At 66.1% G+C, this 17,835-nt stretch overlaps 2 protein-coding genes across 6 annotated transcripts; both read left to right on the plus strand.

Moving 5' to 3' along the window:
• The first annotated feature begins 93 nt into the window (after window positions 1-93).
• On the plus strand, window positions 94-8,766 carry ENTPD2 (ectonucleoside triphosphate diphosphohydrolase 2). Of its 5 annotated transcripts, none has more exons than XM_053204331.1 (9): window positions 102-2,126; window positions 3,381-3,498; window positions 4,018-4,168; window positions 4,352-4,511; window positions 4,592-4,819; window positions 5,286-5,540; window positions 5,623-5,742; window positions 6,532-7,108; window positions 8,038-8,766. In XM_053204331.1, the coding sequence occupies exons 1-9, from the start codon at window positions 2,010-2,012 to the stop codon at window positions 8,085-8,087; spliced, it is 1,776 nt and encodes a 591-aa protein (XP_053060306.1). In that variant the 5' UTR covers window positions 102-2,009; the 3' UTR covers window positions 8,088-8,766. The 5 variants fall into 5 exon arrangements, with proteins under 5 accessions (XP_053060305.1, XP_053060307.1, XP_053060306.1 ...); XM_027051024.2 differs by lacking the exon at window positions 8,038-8,766 and having other exon boundaries at window positions 1,843-2,126; window positions 6,532-6,666; window positions 6,746-7,091; XM_053204330.1 differs by lacking the exon at window positions 8,038-8,766 and having other exon boundaries at window positions 94-2,126; window positions 6,538-7,333.
• A 186-nt stretch (window positions 8,767-8,952) lies between these two features.
• On the plus strand, window positions 8,953-14,777 carry NPDC1 (neural proliferation, differentiation and control 1). The gene is made up of 9 exons (XM_027051029.2): window positions 8,953-9,206; window positions 11,857-12,003; window positions 13,106-13,240; window positions 13,334-13,507; window positions 13,595-13,661; window positions 13,738-13,822; window positions 13,912-13,991; window positions 14,222-14,318; window positions 14,410-14,777. Exons 1-9 carry the CDS (start codon window positions 9,095-9,097, stop codon window positions 14,476-14,478), a joined length of 966 nt encoding a protein of 321 aa, XP_026906830.1. The 5' UTR covers window positions 8,953-9,094; the 3' UTR covers window positions 14,479-14,777.
• Window positions 14,778-17,835: the final 3,058 nt, after the last annotated feature.

Below are 17,835 nucleotides of genomic sequence, written 5' to 3' on the forward strand. Positions count from 1 at the left end.
CCCGGTTCTGTCTCAGAGAGAACTCACTCTCAGGCTTCGTCCTGGCTACCCCCTGCTCCCTGCCTGCTTTCCTTCTCTTCCGGGACTAATCTGGGCCCTGGGCCATGAGCCCTCCCGCATCCAGGCCTCCACTACCCTGGCCCCATCCTCTCCCGGCCGGTGGGTCTCCGTCCGAGGACCAACCAGAGCATCAGGGAACCCTGCTTGGGCTAGTGCGGTGAGGTGTGGGGGCCGGGAGGGGGGCCAGCACAGGGTGGGCGGGCCTGTAGGCAGCGCCCCGGCTGCCCTTTCTTGCGCTGGGCTCCCTGTGGGCCGCCTTTGTCTCTTTCTTTTCAACTTAATCTGCAGGCCTCTCCCTCCTCTGGGCTCTCCCGGTGGAAGAAAGGCCTAGAGGGAGGGGCAGGGGGGTGCCCGCAGAGCCAGAGCCCTGTGCTGGCCACACCCGGAGACTCTGCTGGGGCCCAGCCAGACGGGGTTGCGAGCAGGCTGAACCATCTCCGGGATTCCCACCCTTTCTGCTGTCGGGGTCCAGAGCTGAAAGAAAAGCTCCTTCACTAGGCCAGTGACACCAGCCCCTCAGCCTGGGCGGCATCCCAGCCCAATTGTTCCTGCTGGTTCCAGCCAGCCCGGGTGCTGCCCAGACCCCGTCCCCATCAAAGGCCACCCTTTGGCCACCACACCCCTGCCCCCAGTCACTGGCGCTCGGGGTGGTCTTGCCACATGGCTCCCTGCTGTTACATGGCTGGGATTCTTGGTGCTGGAATTCCTGTTTTGCCTAAGGCCCAGAGTGGGGGTGGCTCCTGGCCAGGGAAAGGGGTGATGCTTGGCTAGGCTGGCTCACAGGGTGCCTAGGGAGTTAAAGGACAGAGGCCAGACGTTTCAGGGGATTAAGGGCAGAGCTGAGGTCTAGGGCTGGCTGAGCGCTTCCCTATCCCAGTCAGCATCCAGGGACCTGTTGGCGGACAACCAGGGCTGGGAGATCTTCTCCCTTATCTCCTTGCCCAGTGCACAGAGGACCCTCCTCCTGCTCCCCACCTCACCTGCCCTCCCCAGTCCAGGCTTCTGGGCACCCCACTCTCCAGGCAGAGGGGGTGTCAGGGATGGGCCAGCCCCTGAGCCAGGAGACTGGCACTGGTCCGTATGAGCTTGGGCTCTGGTCTCTCAGTTCACTGTAAGTGTGACCACCCTGTCCCTTTCTCTAGGTGTGTCCTCACCTGTCACCTTGGCACTAGGGCTGTGTGTGGGATAGGTCTGGCTTCATGTTGCTTGGCTGCCCAGCTTTGAGCCCTCAGCACCTTGAGGGCAGGCCCAGACTGGGTCACTCTGATGTCCCCAGGGCCTGACTGTACATTTGCAGCTACCTGCCGTGTGGCCTACAGCTGGGTCAGCACCACTGGCTGGCTGGCCCTTGATTTCATGGAGAGTACGGCAGGACCCCAGCCGGGACCGGTGCAGCTCCTGTCGCTAGTGGTGGCTCCTTCCGTCAGGATCGGGCCGGAGAAAAGCTGGCCACTCCGGCAGCCTGGCCCTCTGAACGAGGCTGCCTGAGAGCCAGCCCGGCCCACCCTTCCAGGCCAGGCCTCCCGCCTAGACTCTCCTGGAGAGGGCTGGGGTTTCTCTAGGTCCTGCCCAGGGGAGGTGGGGGAATCCCCCAGTGCCCACAGGCCGACCCTGGTAGCCAGCACGAGGGGTCAGGGGGACGCGGCACAGGGGACGAGTGTCGGAACTGGGCGGACAGGAAGCAGGAGGTGCTCGATAGCCGCGACCGGGGGCGCTGGGAGGGGCGGCGCGGGTGATTCAGCCGACACTTCTCCCACCTGCGCTCGCGGGGCGGGCGGGCGGTGGGCGGGGCGGCCAGTCAGTGGGCGGTCCTGGTCCGCCAGTGGGCGTGGCCAGCCGTGGCCTCTGTCCGCGCCCCGCCCTGGGCGCCTACCCCCGGGCCTCGGGCCCCAGGCCTCCAGCTCCCTGCCGCCCCTTCGACAACGCCTGGTGCGCCCGCGCGCCCGCCCATGGCTGGGAAGGTGCTGTCGCTGCTGCCGCCGTTGCTGCTGGCCGCGGCGGGCCTCGCCGGGCTCCTACTGCTGTGCGTCCCCACTCGAGACATCTGGGAGCTGCCCGCCCTCAAGGTGCACGCTCGGGCATCCGGCGCAGTCCGCGGAGTTGCGGGCCCCGGCTGGGAGGCTTGGACCCGAGCAGGGCCAGGCTGCGCTCCCGCGGCAGCCGGGGACCCCCACCCGCGCTGCGCTGCGCTCCTGGCCGGGCGGGGGGTGGAGTCCCGGGAACTCCCCGCTCGCGGTGCCCGTCGCGTAGCCTGTCAGGGACGCGGCCAAGAAGCTGTCTCTCCGCTCCCCAGATGCAGCCCCAGGACGCCCCAGGCTGCGGCTGGACCCGCCGCCCCCAGCCCTGTGCTGCGCCCCAGGGATGCATATCCTCAGGGTTCAGTCAGATGGGGTGCGGCGGGCGTCGGAGCCCAGGGACCCCTCCCCACCCACGCGGTGGCCCTGACAGTGCGGGTCTGCCCTTGAGGGGCGCCCGGTGGGAGGACAGGCCCGGCTGCTCCTAGAGGCGTTGGGGTGGGCTAGGCCAGATCTGCTCCCGCCAGGCTCCCTTGACCCTTTATTGGACTGGTAGGCAGAGAGCTTTGCTGGGGGCATGTGGGTGCTCCAAGCCAAGCCCCAGCAGCCCAGGATGGGAGGTCGCAGGAGTGGGCGCTCTGTAGCCAAGGGCCACAGCTTGGGGGCTGCTGAGGCTGGGCGGCGGTGAGCCGGCTGATGCTGCTGTTCCCGGGTTGGGGAATAGGCCTGGAGAGGCCCCTTTCCCCTGCTCAAGAGGGCACGGGCTCCAGTGGGGCTCTCAGTGCTGGGAGCCCGGCCCTTGGAACTGCAAGGAAGGCCCACGTGGCCCCTCTCAGCTCTGCAGGACCCAGCTCAGAGGTGCTGGCCTTGAGGCTCAGGGAGGGGGTGTCTTCAGGCATGCTTCCACATCCTGAGGCCGGGCTGAGGTCAGAGAGGTAGGGACACAGACGTGGAGAAAGCGTGGGTGCAGGTGTTCCTGCAACTGGGTTTCTCTACTGCAACCTGGGGACCTCATGTCCCTAGGGCATTTCCGAGGGTGGTCCTGGGACTTTTCTGACACTGACACAACCCTTCAGCTTGCCCTTGCCAGGAAAGTTCCTGCAGTCAGAAGAGAAAAGGCTCCTGGCTGTCTACCCCTGCCCCCATTCTCTCCCCTACCAAGCCGTGTCTCTGTGGTCGTCCCTGCCGCCTGAACCCCAGTACTTCATTCTGGAGGTTCCAACCTTGCCACAGGGTGGGGGTGGGGGGAGACCCGGGGAGCCAAGGGGCGTGGCCTCAGGTCCCCACCCTCACCCCCATTCCCAGTACGGCATTGTCCTGGACGCGGGCTCTTCGCACACGTCCATGTTCATCTACAAGTGGCCTGCAGACAAGGAGAATGACACAGGCATCGTGGGCCAGCACAGCTCCTGTAATGTACGCGGTAAGGCCCCCTGCGCCTGGACACCCGCTCCACTCACTGTAGGTCCTCAGGCGCCCTCTCTGGCCTTAGCCTCTGAAGCCAGGCGCCTTGGCTCGATGCCACTGGGGCCTGCTCCAGGAAGGAGCTGCAGGAGCCTCCAAAAGAGGCTGGGACCTTGGGCCTGGGAGAGGCTACAGGCAGTTCATTCTAGAAAGTAAGCCTCAGGCAGTGACTGGGAGGTTTGGGCTTTGCCTGGCCCAAGACTGGCACACCCAGGCAGGCCCCTTGGGAGGCTAGGCCAGATTGACAATGCCTAGTGCTTTATCCTGGCACCTGGGCCCACACCCATGGGCGGGCAGCAGCCTTAGAGACTGGGTGGCCCAAAGGCAGGTAGGCCCTTTTGTCTCTGACGGCTTAAACTGGGAAGGTGTGTCCAAGCTGCCACCGGGCTTGGGAGCCCAAGGTCCCCAGCCCTCCTGGCCCATGGCTCTTCCAGGGGCTGGCTGTCAGGCTTGGGCCCATCTCCCTGTCCCCCTCCAGGAGGGGGCATCTCCAGCTACGCAGACGACCCTTCCAGGGCTGGCCAGAGTCTCGTTGAATGCCTGGACCAGGCGCTTCAGGAGGTGCCCAAGGAGAGCCATGTGCACACGCCCCTCTACCTGGGAGCCACAGCAGGCATGCGCCTGCTCAAGTGAGTGTGCCCTTGACCTTCCTGGTCTCCACAAGAGCCTCAGCATAGGGTGGGCCCCACCCACCCTCAGCAGCGGCCCTGAGCGGGGACCCACGCGGCCGACCGGCCACACACGGTGCACCCCAGCAGCAGGATCTTGGCTCCCTGGCGAGGATGGCCCTCAGAGTCCTCCCTGTGTTACAGCCTGACCAGTCCCGAGGCCTCGGCCAATGTGCTCGCGGCTGTGACCCGGACGCTGACCCGGTATCCCTTCGATTTCCGTGGTGCCCACGTCCTCTCGGGCCAGGACGAGGGGGTGTTCGGTTGGGTGACGGCCAACTACCTGCTGGAGAACTTCATCAAGGTGGGCCCGATGGTCAGCCCAGCGAGCCAGGGGGCGTGGCACCCACCCACCAGCTGACCCCCACCCTCTGCTCCCCACAGTATGGCTGGGTGGGCCGGTGGTTCCGGCCAAGGAAGGGGACGCTGGGGGCCATGGACCTGGGGGGCGCCTCCACACAGATCACCTTCGAGACGGCCAGCCCAGCCGAGGATCCAGCCAATGAGGTCCGGCTGCGGCTCTATGGCCAGCACTACTGCGTCTACACCCACAGCTTCCTCTGCTATGGCCGTGACCAGGTCCTCCGGAGGCTGCTGGCTGGTGCACTCCAGGTGCCCCACCACCCCTGGCCCGCCTGCACCGCTGTGCCCTCCTGGAGGGAGGGGGGTGAGAAGAGATGGGAGCTGAGGGTTCAGAGCAGAGCCTGGACCGAGGAGGGCTCCCCCGGCAACAGGAACCAAAGCTGGGTTGTAATCAGCTGGCAGGATAGATGCGGAGGGATCCTTCCTGGGGAAAAGCCAAGTGGTGGTGGGGTGGGGGTGGGGGGGGGGTCTGGTGAGTGCCTGACTGGGGGAAAGGGGGGCCAGGGCCAGGTCTCCAAAGGCCTGGATTTTGTCCAGCAGATAAAGGGAAGCCATAGATTGCTCCTGAGTGCAGAACGCGATGTTGCCCAAGCAGGGCTTACGAGAGAGCCAACAGGCAGGCCCTCTGGGGAGGCTTTCCAAAGGCCCTGGGCAAGGGGTAGCGGGCAGACTCTGGAGGAAGAGTGATGCCTATCACAGCCCTACATTCCCCTAGACCCACGGCTTCCACCCTTGCTGGCCGAGGGGCTATTCTACCCAAGTGCTGCTTCAGGACGTGTATGAGTCTCCGTGTACCGCGGCCCAGCGGCCCCAGACCTTCAACAGCAGCACCCGGGTCAGCCTGGCAGGGAGCAGCGACCCTGCCCTCTGCCGTGGCCTCATCTTAGGGCTCTTCAATTTCTCCTCCTGCTGCTTCTCCCGATGTTCCTTCAATGGCATCTTCCAGCCCCCAGTGGCTGGGAACTTCATGGTGAGTCCAGGGGGTGGGAGTGGGGGCGGGTGCCCTGTGGCGTGTGGGGCCTGCTCATGGGGAGACCGTACCCCCCTCGCAGGCCTTCTCTGCTTTCTTCTACACCGTGGACTTCCTAAGGTCTGTGATGGGGCTTCCCGTGGCAACCCTGCAGCAGCTGGAGACAGCCGTAGTCGCCGTCTGCAACCAGACGTGGAGTCAGGTGAGGCCTACTCCCGCCTTCCCCGGGGTTGCACAGGAGGCCCCGGTCAGCTGGCATCATGCCTCCCTGAGGCCCGACCCTAGAACCGAGATCTGGAGGACAGGGCGAATAGCAAAGGCCCCGTGGCAGCAGGGCGCGCAGAGGGAGATGGGGTGGGGACTGGTTGCAGCGGGAAGGACCGGCGGAGTTTACGGGTGGGGAAGCCAGACTTTGAAGACAACACCCAGGCTTCTGGGGCCTGCCACCGGTTAGGCGCTGTTACCAAGCAAAGGAAGACGGAAGCGCTTGCTCAGGCGGAGTGTCAGGTGTCTGCCAGACCCCGGGAGAAACACAGTGTCTGTGGGCTCTGGTGGTGACCGAGGCCCCGTCCTGTCTTCTCTGGGTCTAGTCGCGGGCAGACTTAGGGGGCGCGGGGAAGCGGGGGACAAAAGGCCAGCCCAAGGTCCATGCGGAGGGCCTGGAGCTTCTCCCGTTGCCCTGACCACGGGCTAAGGTCGCTGCCAGCCTGCTGCGCCCTGGGTGGTCATCCCTGCTGTGCCCCCCGGGGGCCCACCTCCAAGGCAGGGGTGTCCACTGCCATCCATCCACAAGTCACACTGTCCTTCCTGGAGGGCACAGTCCTGCCCTGGGCAGGGGGGGAGGAGGTGGGGGGGGAGGTGGCCCCTCTGGCCCCTCACTGCCCGCGGGTGTGTGTTGGGGGAGGGGTGCGGCACGCCGCCGGCCACCGCTCCTCGCGGGCCGGGACCTCCAGGTGGCGGCCGGCCCGACAGTCTCGCCCGCGCGTCCCAGCTGCAGGCTAAGGCTCCAGGGCAGCGGGCCCGCCTGCCCGACTACTGCGCGGGGGCCATGTTCGTGCAGCAGCTGCTGAGCCGCGGCTACGGCTTCGACGAGCGCGCCTTCGGAGGGGTGACCTTCCAGAGCAAGGTAGGAGCTGGCGGGGGTGGGGGTGGGGGTGGGGGACCCCGGGCCGCGCGGAGGCTGAGGCCGTGCCCCTCGCCCGCAGGCCGGGGACACCGCGGTCGGCTGGGCGCTCGGCTACATGCTCAACCTGACCAACCTGATCCCCGCCGAGCCGCCGGAGCTGCGCAAGGGCACAGACTTCAGGTCCTGGGTCGCGCTTCTCCTACTCTTCGCCGCCATGCTTCTGGCCGCCGTGGTCCTGCTGCTGCGCCAGGCGCGCTCGGCCGGGGCGTCGAGCGCCATCTAGCGGCGGGCCGGGTCCCGGCGCCCCGTCCCACCCGTGACGCCTCCGCCCCCAACGCTGCTCCCGCCGAGACTGGGGGCCGGGCCCATGGGGGACCGGGGTGGGCGAAGGGAGCCACCTCCGGACCCTGCCTGCCTGCTGCAGCCTTCTCCAGCCTCCAAGGTCTCCTGCTCCTCCCCGCGCCCCCCCCCCCCACTTCGTGGGGGTGGGGGATTCAGACCTCCCCGGAGCCCTGGGCGGGTGACTTCAGGACTGGGTGTCTAGGGACCCCCACCCCGCCCTCGGGAGTCTGGGTCTGCATCGGGCCGGCCAGAGCCCACAGGCTGGGAACGCAGCGCTTCCTTGTGACAATTTTGTAATAAAAGCTTCTTCCTAGAGCAGCGGAAAGTTCCTAGGGTGGGGCCTCCTTGCTGCTGCCTGCCCTCCCTCCCTCCCCACAGCTATGTTGGCCAGGAAGGCCCGCTGCTGGTCCCCAGGGTGGCCCCGGGCTCCTTCTCCTTCCTTCTTCTCTGGGCCCGGACCGGAGCGGTGAGGGAACCCTGGTTCTCTGGTCCCCTGCTCCCAGTGTGTGGCCTGGAGTAGCTGTGGGGTGGCCGAGCCAACACAGACCCCGTGTCCCCTGAGTCTTCTCCGGCCAGCAGTGCCCTTGCGGCACCTCCAGATCTGCATCAGTGACCCAAGCAAGATTGGAGCTGGGCCCTGGCCTGGAATTGGCCTGGGGGTGGGGGTGAGGGCGGGGAGCGTGGAGGTGGTGGAAATAGTGGGCAAGGCAGCTGTCTGGCTGCAGTCAGTGCTGGAAGAGTGAGGGGGGCGGTGGACAGACCCTCGGCAGGGCAGGAAGCGGTGTTGGGGGCTGTTGTGATCAGGACCAGGAGGGCCATGGGGCCCATTGCTCAGAGAGACGAATCCCGTGAAGAGGCTGGGCTGTAAAGCCCAGGGGCCACCACACTGGGACGCGGCTCCCTTCCTGCCTGGGTGTGGTCTTCCGCACCCCCAAGAAGCACCAGGTGCCCCCACCTGCCGCTCCTGCAACCTCCTCCCCCAAACACTGTTGCACTGTTTGTTAATTTAATTTTTTAATTTTTCCCCAGCATGGGAAGGCCTGGTCTTGCCTGTGTCTCCCTGCCCCCAACCTTTCTAGAAAGTGAGTGCAGACACCATTTCTGTCTGGTCATTGCCCTGAGGGCAGCGCTTGCTCTGGGGTTTTGAGCCGTTTCACGAGCCCGAGGGCAGCCAGCCCTACCTTTGGGATTGTGACACAAAGGGCTGAGAAGACGCATCGGGTGTGGAGGCTCACCCCTGTTCTCTCGGCAAGGTGAGCCGGAGGGAGGTTTCCAGGTGGCGGGGGTGGCTGTGCTCTCTGGAGGCAACCGGTGCGCTGTAAGGGTGTGCATCCATAGGTGCGTGCTGCCGTGAGGCCTCGGGGAGCTAAGGGCTGTCACCTAGGGACCGTGGACAGCTCCCAGCCGCTCCAGGTCGCTCTTGCCCCCTGGCGGCCTCACTGAGAGCAGCCGCCCCATTCCCCCGAGCGGTCACCAGCACCCGCCTGGTTCTGCGAGTGTCTGCTGCTGTCCGTGTGTCCCTGAGGGCCCAGGTGCGGACGCACCTGTCCACCCGTGTGCGCCTGGTGTCCCTGTGTTCCTGGGGCTCGCGCCTCCAGGCCCAAGGCAGGTGCCCCCCTCCAGCGGGGCGGAGGTTGGGTGGGAATTGACGACAGAGAGGGGACCCGAGGGAAGTGTGTCCCGCGGAAGCCCACCCCAGGCCTAGCCGGGTTTGTGGAGGACAGAGAAGGCCCCCGGCTGCAGAGGCCACGGAAGTCGGGGCGCCCCGAGGCCCCGAGCGAGGAGGTGGAATCGGAACTAGAGGAAGGGGGAGGGGGCGCAACCTGGAGGCGCCGGCCCGCCCCCGCAGGTGGAGCGCGCAGGCGCACTCCCCGAGCGCCTCCCGCCGCCGCGCCTGGATCCCGGATCCTTTGCCGCAGCGTCAGCGCCGCCGCCGCCGCCTCTTTTCCGCCTCCTTTCCTCCTCCGTCTCCGCCTCCGCTCCCTCCTCCTGCTCCGGCTCCTCCGCCTCCCGGACGCGGCGCCCGCAGCCCGCGCCGAGCCCCGGGCCGCGCGGTGCCATGCTGCCCCGGCGGCGGCGCTGAAGGATGGCGACGCCGGTCCCTCCGCCCTCCCCGCGACACCTGCGGCTGCTGCGGCTGCTGCTCTCCGGCCTCGTCCTCGGCGCGGCCCTGCGCGGTGCCTCCGCCGGCCGCCCGGGTGAGCCAGCGCGTCCAGCGCAGGCCGCGGGGGCGCCCGGGGGCCGGGGAGCGCTCGGCTGCGCGGCGCCGCCGCCCTCGCCCGGCCGCAGGCCCCGCCTCGCCCGGGATGGGTAAACAGGCTGGGCCCGGAGGGCGCGGCGCCCTAGGGGCCGCCGAAGGGCTCCCCCGGATGGCCCTTCTCCTGGGTTCCTGGCGGCGAACCCGAAGTTCACGCGCGTCTGGCCTTTGTCTCTGGATCCGTGGGCTTGTTCTGTGTGTGTGTGTGTGTGTGTGTGTGTGTGTGTGTGTGTGCGCCTGTGTCTGAGGAGGGTTCTCTCCGGGTGGGCCCGCCGCTGGGAGTCTGCCCTGTGCGCGCCTGTGTGTGTGCGCTTCTCGGCCTCCGCGTGTCCGGGCCTGGCTCTGGGTGCCTGCCGGCCTTGCTGCTGGTGTCCGTCCTGGGGACTGCCTGTCCCCGTGCGTCGGGTGGCAGTGGGGACGAACCTTACCTTGCTGCGGTGGGGGAGTCTGAGTTGTCCCAGGCTTAGGGGCTTGTTCTGGCCTCAGTGGGGCAGGAGGGCTACCAGTCTGGAGCTTCCTCCCTCACCTCCTGCCCTGGAGGGCCCCCTGAAGCGCTAGGGGCTGAAGGGCACCCCCCAAGGTACGCTCCGCAGAGCCTGAGGAGCCCAGCGTCCTGGGAGATGGGCAGTGAGGCTCCAGGTCCGAAGGTCTGCGGGAACCCAGGATCCAAAATGCACCCCCACTCCAGGGCTGAACTGGGAGACTGTGCTCACACATTTATTCGCGTCTCCTGGGAGCAGCACAGGAGAGGTGCTATTCTTAGCCCATTTTACAGGTGAGAAAACGGGTACAAAGAAGTTAAGTGACTGGTAGGTGGTACAGCTGGGGTGCCAGCCTGGGCCGTGTGGTTCTTGTGGGAGGCCTCCAGAGGCCTCTTGGGCATAGCACCCCTGGACAGGGGGCTGGGGCACAGCTGGCCAGGGATCGTGAAGGCTGCCTGCTGAGAAGCTGACACTGGAGCACGAAGGGTGGGGCCTCCCGAGGCAATGCAGCCTCTGTGCTGAGCCCCTGGGGTGGGCAGTTTCTGTCCCAGCTGCTGATCAGCCTTATGCTCTCACAGATGTGGGATGTGGTGCCAGCCAGTCTCCAGCTGCCGCTGTTCCTGGGACCTCATCCTGCACCCGAGGCAGGACTGGGGACTGTCCCTGGGGCCTCGTCCTGCACCCGAGGCGGGGGGGGGGGGGGGACTTTCCCAGGATTAGCGAGGCAGCAGCCATGTCTTTCAAGGCTGGAGGACTGGGAGTGGAGGGAGGCCTCTGCAACCCAGACCCTGGCACCAGCTTTGCGCTTTGGGCCTCTACCCCTGGTCTAGTGCACTCTGTGTTCTCAGCACCAGGAGCAGGGACTGTCTGGCTTCCTGGGCCCCCAGCTGGTGGGCGGGGTCCAGACTGATGGGCTGACACAGGCTTAACGTTTAACTAGCCCACGCCCCAGGCCGGCTTTCTGATACCGGTGCCTGCTGACCGGAGGTAGTGCAGGATGGGGTCCCCGGGATGGGAGTCTGCCTGCTTGCCGCAAGGACTGCTGGGACTTCCTGCCTCCAGACAGGAGGCTGGGAGTATCAGGTTACCAAGGAAACCAAGTCAGGCCAGCCAAGGTCTGGAGAAGGACAGGGCCGGGGAGTCCCTGATCCCTCACATACCTTGGGCTCTAATGGTCCTCCTGCAGCATATGTGTGTGTGGGGGGGGGGGGGGGCTAGGTAGAGAGGAGTAGTCCTAGTCCTCCAGAGATGCCCCATCCCAGCCTCCCCAACCAGAATTGATGGGCCCGCTGGGTATCTTCCGGGGTCCTCTGGCTCTGCTGCTCATACCTGGGGCCAGCGTCCCAGGCCTTGGGAGATTCCCTCGTTTCGAGGTAACTCTCCTGCATCTGAGGAGGGAAACGGGCGTGGAGGCCTACTAGCTGCGTATACAGGACTCCCCGGTCCCTGGCAGCGTGGCTGCAAGAGTGACCCTGGCCTGGCTTCCGCATTTCAAGCAAGTCAGATTTGCTCCCCAACCCAGCAGCTTCTCTGTGCTCTGGTGACAGGCCAGAGGTCAGACGCTGGAGGAAGGGCTGTCTTCCCTTGTTCTGGGTTGTCTTCCGGCTCTGCTCTGGGACTGGGGGATGGCATGCTGGGACTTGCAGCACAGTCCTAGCGTGGTGGGAGAGGTGGGCGGCCAGCATCCTACGCTGTCCCTGTCAGAGACGGACCTGGGCCCCACCTTCCGGGGCTCCCAGTCTGGATGGAAGGTCCAGGGCTTGTTCAGGGCACGTTGCAACTGCAGGCAGGACCCAGAGGGCCGCACGGCCCTGGCCAGGAGCGCTGTTGCTGTGCAGCCAGTGAGGGAGGACTTCCTTACAGGGCTGGCTCAGGCCTCCCAAGTGGACTCTGGGGAGTGGGTGGGGCAGGGAAGTTCCAGTAAAATGTTGGGACTGCTTGTCTTCCTGGTCCTGGTTTCTGGCTGTTGGGAGGAAGGGCCTGCCCAGAACAATGGCCGGAGCCAGGCCAATGGGTCAGCTCAGTGGGGGAGGAGTGGCCAGGGCGGTACTGTCTCTGTGCAGGGGCTGAGCCAAGCAGGGCGGTGACCCGGCTCTGCTTCCTTCCTAGATGCCGCTGTCTGTCCTGGGAGCCTGGACTGCGCCCTGAAGAGGCGGGCACGGTGCCCCCCGGGCGCGCACGTCTGTGGGCCCTGCCTTCAGCCCTTCCAGGAAGATCAGGAAGGGCTCTGTGTACCCAGGATGCGCCGGCCTGTGGGTATGGGAGAGAAGGATGTCCTCCCCCCTCCCCTGTCCTGACACATTCGCCACTCAACCTTGGCTCCTAGGTCCCTTGAGCTTTGTCAGGTGCCGGAGACTCTTCTGTCTCCGAGTAGCCTGGTGATCTTTCCAGATAGCACCAGCCCAGAGCCTGGCAGTGTGCCGAGGCCTGGGGCAGTTAGCCCCTACCGGGACAAAGGCTGTGTGGTGTGAAATGCTGGGGTGACTCCAGGAGAGAAGCAGGTTAGAGCTCCCCAAGTCGTACCCCCTGGGCTGTCCCGGCTCCTCGCCCAGGGTGACCTCTTTCTCCGTGGCTCACTCACCCTGTGCAATCCATGTGGCTTACCGACTGATCTGAGCCCAGGATGTCTGGACAGCCAGCCAGATGCTGAGTGACTTCAGGTGTGAAGGGGATTACAGAGGGATGCCGGGGGAGCTGAAGTCTGGTGGGGCAGGAGGACCTTCCTGGCTGTAGGGGAGGCAGGGGAATGAGATGTACAGGCTTGCTTCCAGAAGGTGGCAGGCGTCCTGCTCTTTCGATGCTGTGCAGAGTGTCGGCCTGGAGCCTCTGTCTGAGCTGTGGAGCCCACGGCAGGGACGGGGAGGAGGAGCCGAGACACCAGCCCCACTCAGAGAGCTGCCCTCAGTTCCTACTGATGACCTGGGGAGGGGGGGACAGAATGGGGCCTCTCCCCTCTTCTTGAGGAGCCACTGCCTGTCTTGGTAGAGAAGGGGTGGAGCGATGCATGGGTAACAGGTAGGGCGAGGAGCACCCTGCCCTTCTCCTCCTAGCCTCTGCACGTTCCCCTAACTCCTCCGCTCCCTTGCCCCCACCCCCACTTTCCTGGGAAAGCTGCCGCTCCTGTGGACTGCCTTCGGCTGTCACCATGGCAACTCAGGATGGCCGGGGCTGGCAAGCTGGTACCTGGTCCTCTGGCCACCACGGGCCCCTGGGAGGAGCCTGGAGGGAGAAGGAGGCCTAGGCCTGGAGTCTGCTTCCCGGACCGGTCTCACCTTCTCTGGAGGGCCGCCTGCAGCCGGCGTTGCCAGGGACGGGCTAGGAGCCTCTCCATCTGATGGCCCCTCCCCCACCCCCCCAGGGGAGAACCTGCCCAGGCCGAGACTGGAAGATGAGATTGACTTCCTGGCCCAGGAGCTGGCCCGGCAGGAGCCCCGGCACTCCAGGCTCACAGCCCAGCCCCAGCTTGAAGGCGGACAGCAGCACCTGGAGCCCGGTGAGCCCCAGCCGGTCCCCCTGCGTCTCCCCACCACTTTTGACCCCCCAGGCTGGTCCTGTGCTCTAACCGTACCCTGCCTTCTCTCTGCAGCAGCCACCCTGGGGCTCTCAGAGCGTCGCCAGGGCCCCAACCTGGGCCTCCCCTCCACTCGGGGAGCCCCGGCACCCACGGTCCACACATCCTTGGGCTCCCCTGTGTCGTCTGGGCCGGTGCACATGTCTCCCTTGGAGCCCCGGGGCGGGCGCGGTGACGGCCTCGCCCTCGGTAGGTCTGCGGGTCTGTAGGTCTCGGTGGGCCGGACGCAGGGTCCTGCCCAGAAGGCCGTCCTCACCGCGCCCCCTCCCTCCGCAGTGCTCGTCGTGGCGTGCTCGGTAGCCGGCGCGGCTGCTCTCGCCGTGGCCGCTCTCTGCTGGTGCAGGTGAGCGCGGGGCGGGCCGGGCGGACTGGGGACTGCAGGCGGCGACCCCGCGGGTCTCAGGCTCCACTCCCCGCAGGCTGCAGCGAGACCTCCGCCTGACTCAGAAGGCCGACTACGCGTCCCCGCAGGCGCCGTGCTCCCCAGCGACGCCCGGGATCTCGGTGCGTGGCCCCGCCCCGCCGCCCCACTGTCCCGGCCCGCCCGGCCCCTCCCCGCCGTGGCCTGACCTCCCTGCCCTCCCCCTGCACAGCCGGGCGACCAGAGGCTAGCGCACAGCGCCGAGATGTACCACTACCAGCACCAGAGGCAGCAGATGCGGTGCCTGGAGCGGTGAGAGGCCCCACCCGGTCCGCCGGTCCCCATACCAGCCAACCTACCCCGCCCGGCCCTGCCAGCTGCGGCTCGCCCACCCTCCCCCCCCCCCCGTCCCCCCCCCAACCCCCCAGCCCGCCGCCCTTGCCCTTGGGCTCTGGGGCCAGACGCTCCGAGGCCCCCCTTGCAGCCCGGGCCACCGGCGCTGGAGGGTGTGGGAGGACCGAGCTGTCCTGCCCCCCACCCAGGCATAAAGAGCCGCCCAAGGAACTGGAGTCGTTGTCGTCCGACGAGGAGAACGAAGACGGCGACTTCACGGTGTACGAATGCCCCGGCCTGGCCCCCGTAAGTGCTGGGGCCGGGGGTGTGGGGGGGTACTTAACTGCCTCCTGGGCCGCTCCCCCGGGCACCCCGAGCCTGACCCTGGCCTTCACAGACCGGAGAAATGGAGGTCCGGAACCCGCTGTTCGATCAGTCGTCGCTGGCCGTGCCCCTGCCGCAGTGACCCGAAGGCTGCCGCCCACCGGCTCCCGGACCGCTCGGCCCATGGGTGGGGAGGGGCAGGGCTTGGAGTTTCCCCCTACAGAGACCGTGTTGAAGGTGGGCTTGCTTGTGGCTGGGCCAGGGCACCAGGGCGGGAACCCCTCATTGAGCAGACTCAGCCCCGTCCTGCCAGGGACCACGTTCCCCTCGCACCTGCCCTCTGGAGTGGGAACCGCAAATGAGGGGATGGGGCAAACCGCCTAAAGACCAGGCGCGGATGAGGCATCCTGCAGACAAAACCATTAAAATACGTTTCAAACCCACCATCTTGGCGTGTGCTGGAGACCGGCCTCCGTCCCACCATCTGGGGCTGCGGAGGATGGGCGTGCAGTGGGGACCTGGGGCTCCTCCCACGCTCCGAGGGTGGGGGAGGGGCATCTCTGCCCCCTGCTGGGGAAGAGAGGCTTTATCTTTCCACCAACACGGAGGACCACTCTTGTCCAGTTTCCCCTGTGGGCCTCACCCCTACTGAAACTTCTCTCTCAAGTTGGGGAGGGAGGGGTGAAATGTGGGGCCAGGCGGGTCTGGAGTTGGTACCACCCCCTAAAAGAGCCCATTCCGTGTATGCTAAAAAGGGCAGGGGAGTGGGGGAAGTGGGCGCCCACGCACACCTGGCAGTGGGCACCCGAATGCCATTCTGCAGTTGCCCACCTGGGCCAGAAGGCGGGGAAGAAGCAGGCACTGAGTGTGGGTTTGTTACAGGGACCACAGAGACACCTGGGCCCCTGCAGCACGTGGGCACGGCAGGCAGAGGGACCTGAGGGCTGCGGGCTGCACGCAGACCAGGGTGGAGCAGGTGAGGGGGGAGAGGTGGCCGGGGCCCTGATTGTCAGGAACTGGGTCTTGGCCCACACCAGCCACCCACCCGGGAGCAAGGATGCCGGTGGAGGGGAAGAGTGACCTTCAGGTGAAGGTTCAGAGCGGGGGTGAGGGGGACCGCGCTGTGTCATCAGAGGTGTGGAGGGGTTTCAGGGAACAGGAGGGCCTACTGCAGACGCGGACGGGGTGCAGGGATTGGACCCGTCTGCCCCACTGAGGCTGGGGGCCGGGGGGGAGAGGGTTGGGTTCAAGAGAGGAACCTGAATTTCTTTTTTAATGTTTACTCGTGTATTTTGAGAGAGAGAGAGAGAGAGAGAGAGAGGGAGCGAGCGGAGGAAGGGCAGAGAGGGAGAGAGAGAATCCCCAGCAGGCTCCGTGCCGTCAGCTCAGAGCCAAACGTGGGGCCCAACTCACGAACCGTGAGGTCCTGACCTGAGTCAAAGTCAAGTTGAGCCACCCGGGCACCCTGAGAATTCTGAACTTCAGGGGCGACCCTGAGAGAGGGAGACAGCCAGGTTCCTGAGGAGAGACCGGTGGGCTGGGCTGGGGGAAATGAGGTTGCCCCTGCTTGGAGCACACGGCCTGTCCTAAAAACGTCTGTCTCTGGGGCTAGTGCCCACAAGGCTGGGAAGTCCTTTCTCCCCACCCTGGCTCCTGGGCTGTGGCCTTGGGCTGGCCCGCAGCTGGGAGCCTCAGTTTTCCTTCTGTGCACTGGTGTGGGAGATGGAAGGAGGCAGGTGCAGGGAGCTGGGAACCTGTGTGGGTGAGGGCAGGGTGACGATCGCATGTCCACTGTTGCTTACTCTGTGCCTTCAGGGGAGATAGCCACGGAGGGAAAGGTGTGGAGGGTCCCAGCCTCTCTCAGGAAGGCCCAGGCAGTCTGCATTGCTGGCTGGCTCCTACATACTGAGGGCCAGGAGGTTCCCCTTGAGCTCTGGGGTCAGGCCCGGTGTCAGGACCCTTGCCTTTCCCGCTTCCTGTGGCCTGACCTGGGCAGGAGTGGCCACCAGGGCTTTCCTAGCTTCTGTCCCCAGCATCCTTGCTGCCTGCTCCCCAGGGCCTCAGACAGGAGGGTCCTTCTTCCTGGGCAGCTGCAGTGAGACAGGAACCGGTATGTCTGGGCCAGGGAAGCAAGGGCAGGGGCTGGGGTCCTCCAGGCAGTTGGATCTCCCTTGGCATAGGCCCGAAGCAGCTCAGCAGCCTGCTCCCTACCTGGTTCAGGCCTTCCATTGGCCTCAGGCGACCTCAGGCAGGGCCAGTCCCTGCTTTTGCCTAGACTCCAGCCACCCTTTTTCCCCACAGGCCCAGGATACAGTGGGCTGCCCTGGGGTGGGGGCTCAGGGCCCAGGAAAGCTCTGTCTCCACAGGGACTTTGGAGACCCCAATCCTGGGCGAGGGGCCCATTACCTTCCTCCATGCCACCTGTAGCCTCGTATCCCCACCACTGTTCCTGTTGCCGTCCGAGGGCCCCTGACCACGAACAACCTTCTTGGCACAAGAGGCTGATCCCATCTCTGCCCTCTGGCCCGACCCTGTGCAGAGCCCTCCTGCTTTAGCTCTTTACCAACCTTCCCCAGCTTGACATTCTCCTTGAGCATAGGTGACGAAAGGTGACATTCTCACAGCCCAGCAGAGACTCTGAGGTGACACCCATCTGTTGGGAGATACCCCCACCTCTGCCAGACCCTTACCCTGCAAGAGTGTAAGATCCCATTTGGCACAGGACGTGGGGTGGTCCCTTAGCCAAGACCCTATGAAGTGGGCACTTGCTATGTGCAGACCCCAGGAGGTGACGCCTTCCTCCTGCAGTTCAGACACACTTCCCTGTCCCCCTGGGTGGCTGGCTGGGCTGGTTCCGAGTCCCAGTCCCCCAGCTGCACCCCCACCCCGGGTTTCACGCGGAACAGAAAGAGACGAGGCAAACTCAGTGCATGGGCATCTGGCGCTGGTCTTGGATGAGGAAGTGAACGTGCTCCTGGCCTGGGCGGGAAGGGAAGGGGTAAGAGAGGAGGCGCTGTGCTGCTGGCCTGGACCTGTGTGCCCTGTGGCTGGTCCACGTGGCCTCTGGCCTCTGCAGCTTGAGATCAGAGTTGTCTCCCGCGGCAACCGGCTCCCAGCGCGGCCCTCGTGCTGCACCCCCGGCCTGGGGGCTCCTTGGCTACCTGCCACTCTCTGCCCCCGCCTTCCAAAGGCTTCCCTGAACCCCCAGCATCATCTTGCCCTTGACAATGAAGTGTGGGCTGCCCTTGCTCCCTCCCCTGCGGGAGCAGGCGGCTTTGGAGCATGGCCACCAGGGGGCCTTCTGGGCACAGGCATGGACTCTGCCCTGCTCAGGATAACCCTTGGCCGGCAGGCAGCTAGGCTGTGGCCCCCCTTCCCTGAGGCAGCCCCCCAGGCTGGAGCTAACGCTGGTCCAGCCCTCCACCGCCCTAGGTGCTGCTGCCTGGCCACTGTCTGCGAGGGGGAGGTGGCCAGTGGCCCGCCCTCCGTCTGGGGCAGG

This window comes from Acinonyx jubatus, chromosome D4 (genome assembly GCF_027475565.1).
Source record: "Acinonyx jubatus isolate Ajub_Pintada_27869175 chromosome D4, VMU_Ajub_asm_v1.0, whole genome shotgun sequence".
Classification (NCBI taxonomy): Eukaryota; Metazoa; Chordata; class Mammalia; order Carnivora; family Felidae; genus Acinonyx; species Acinonyx jubatus.

Excerpts from the sequence above, each read along its gene's own strand:
- ENTPD2 (XM_053204329.1), top strand. The coding sequence starts at position 2,010 with ATGGCTGGGAAGGTGCTGTCGCTGCTGCCGCCGTTGCTGCTGGCCGCG. Across the intron at positions 4,169-4,351 it reads GCAGGCATGCGCCTGCTCAA|CCTGACCAGTCCCGAGGCCT; the intron begins GTGAGTGTGCCC and ends CCTGTGTTACAG. Across the intron at positions 5,541-5,622 it reads CAGTGGCTGGGAACTTCATG|GCCTTCTCTGCTTTCTTCTA; the intron begins GTGAGTCCAGGG and ends CCCCCCTCGCAG.
- NPDC1 (XM_027051029.2), top strand. The coding sequence starts at position 9,095 with ATGGCGACGCCGGTCCCTCCGCCCTCCCCGCGACACCTGCGGCTGCTG. Across the intron at positions 13,508-13,594 it reads CGGTGACGGCCTCGCCCTCG|TGCTCGTCGTGGCGTGCTCG; the intron begins GTAGGTCTGCGG and ends CTCCCTCCGCAG. Across the intron at positions 13,992-14,221 it reads CAGATGCGGTGCCTGGAGCG|GCATAAAGAGCCGCCCAAGG; the intron begins GTGAGAGGCCCC and ends CCCCCCACCCAG.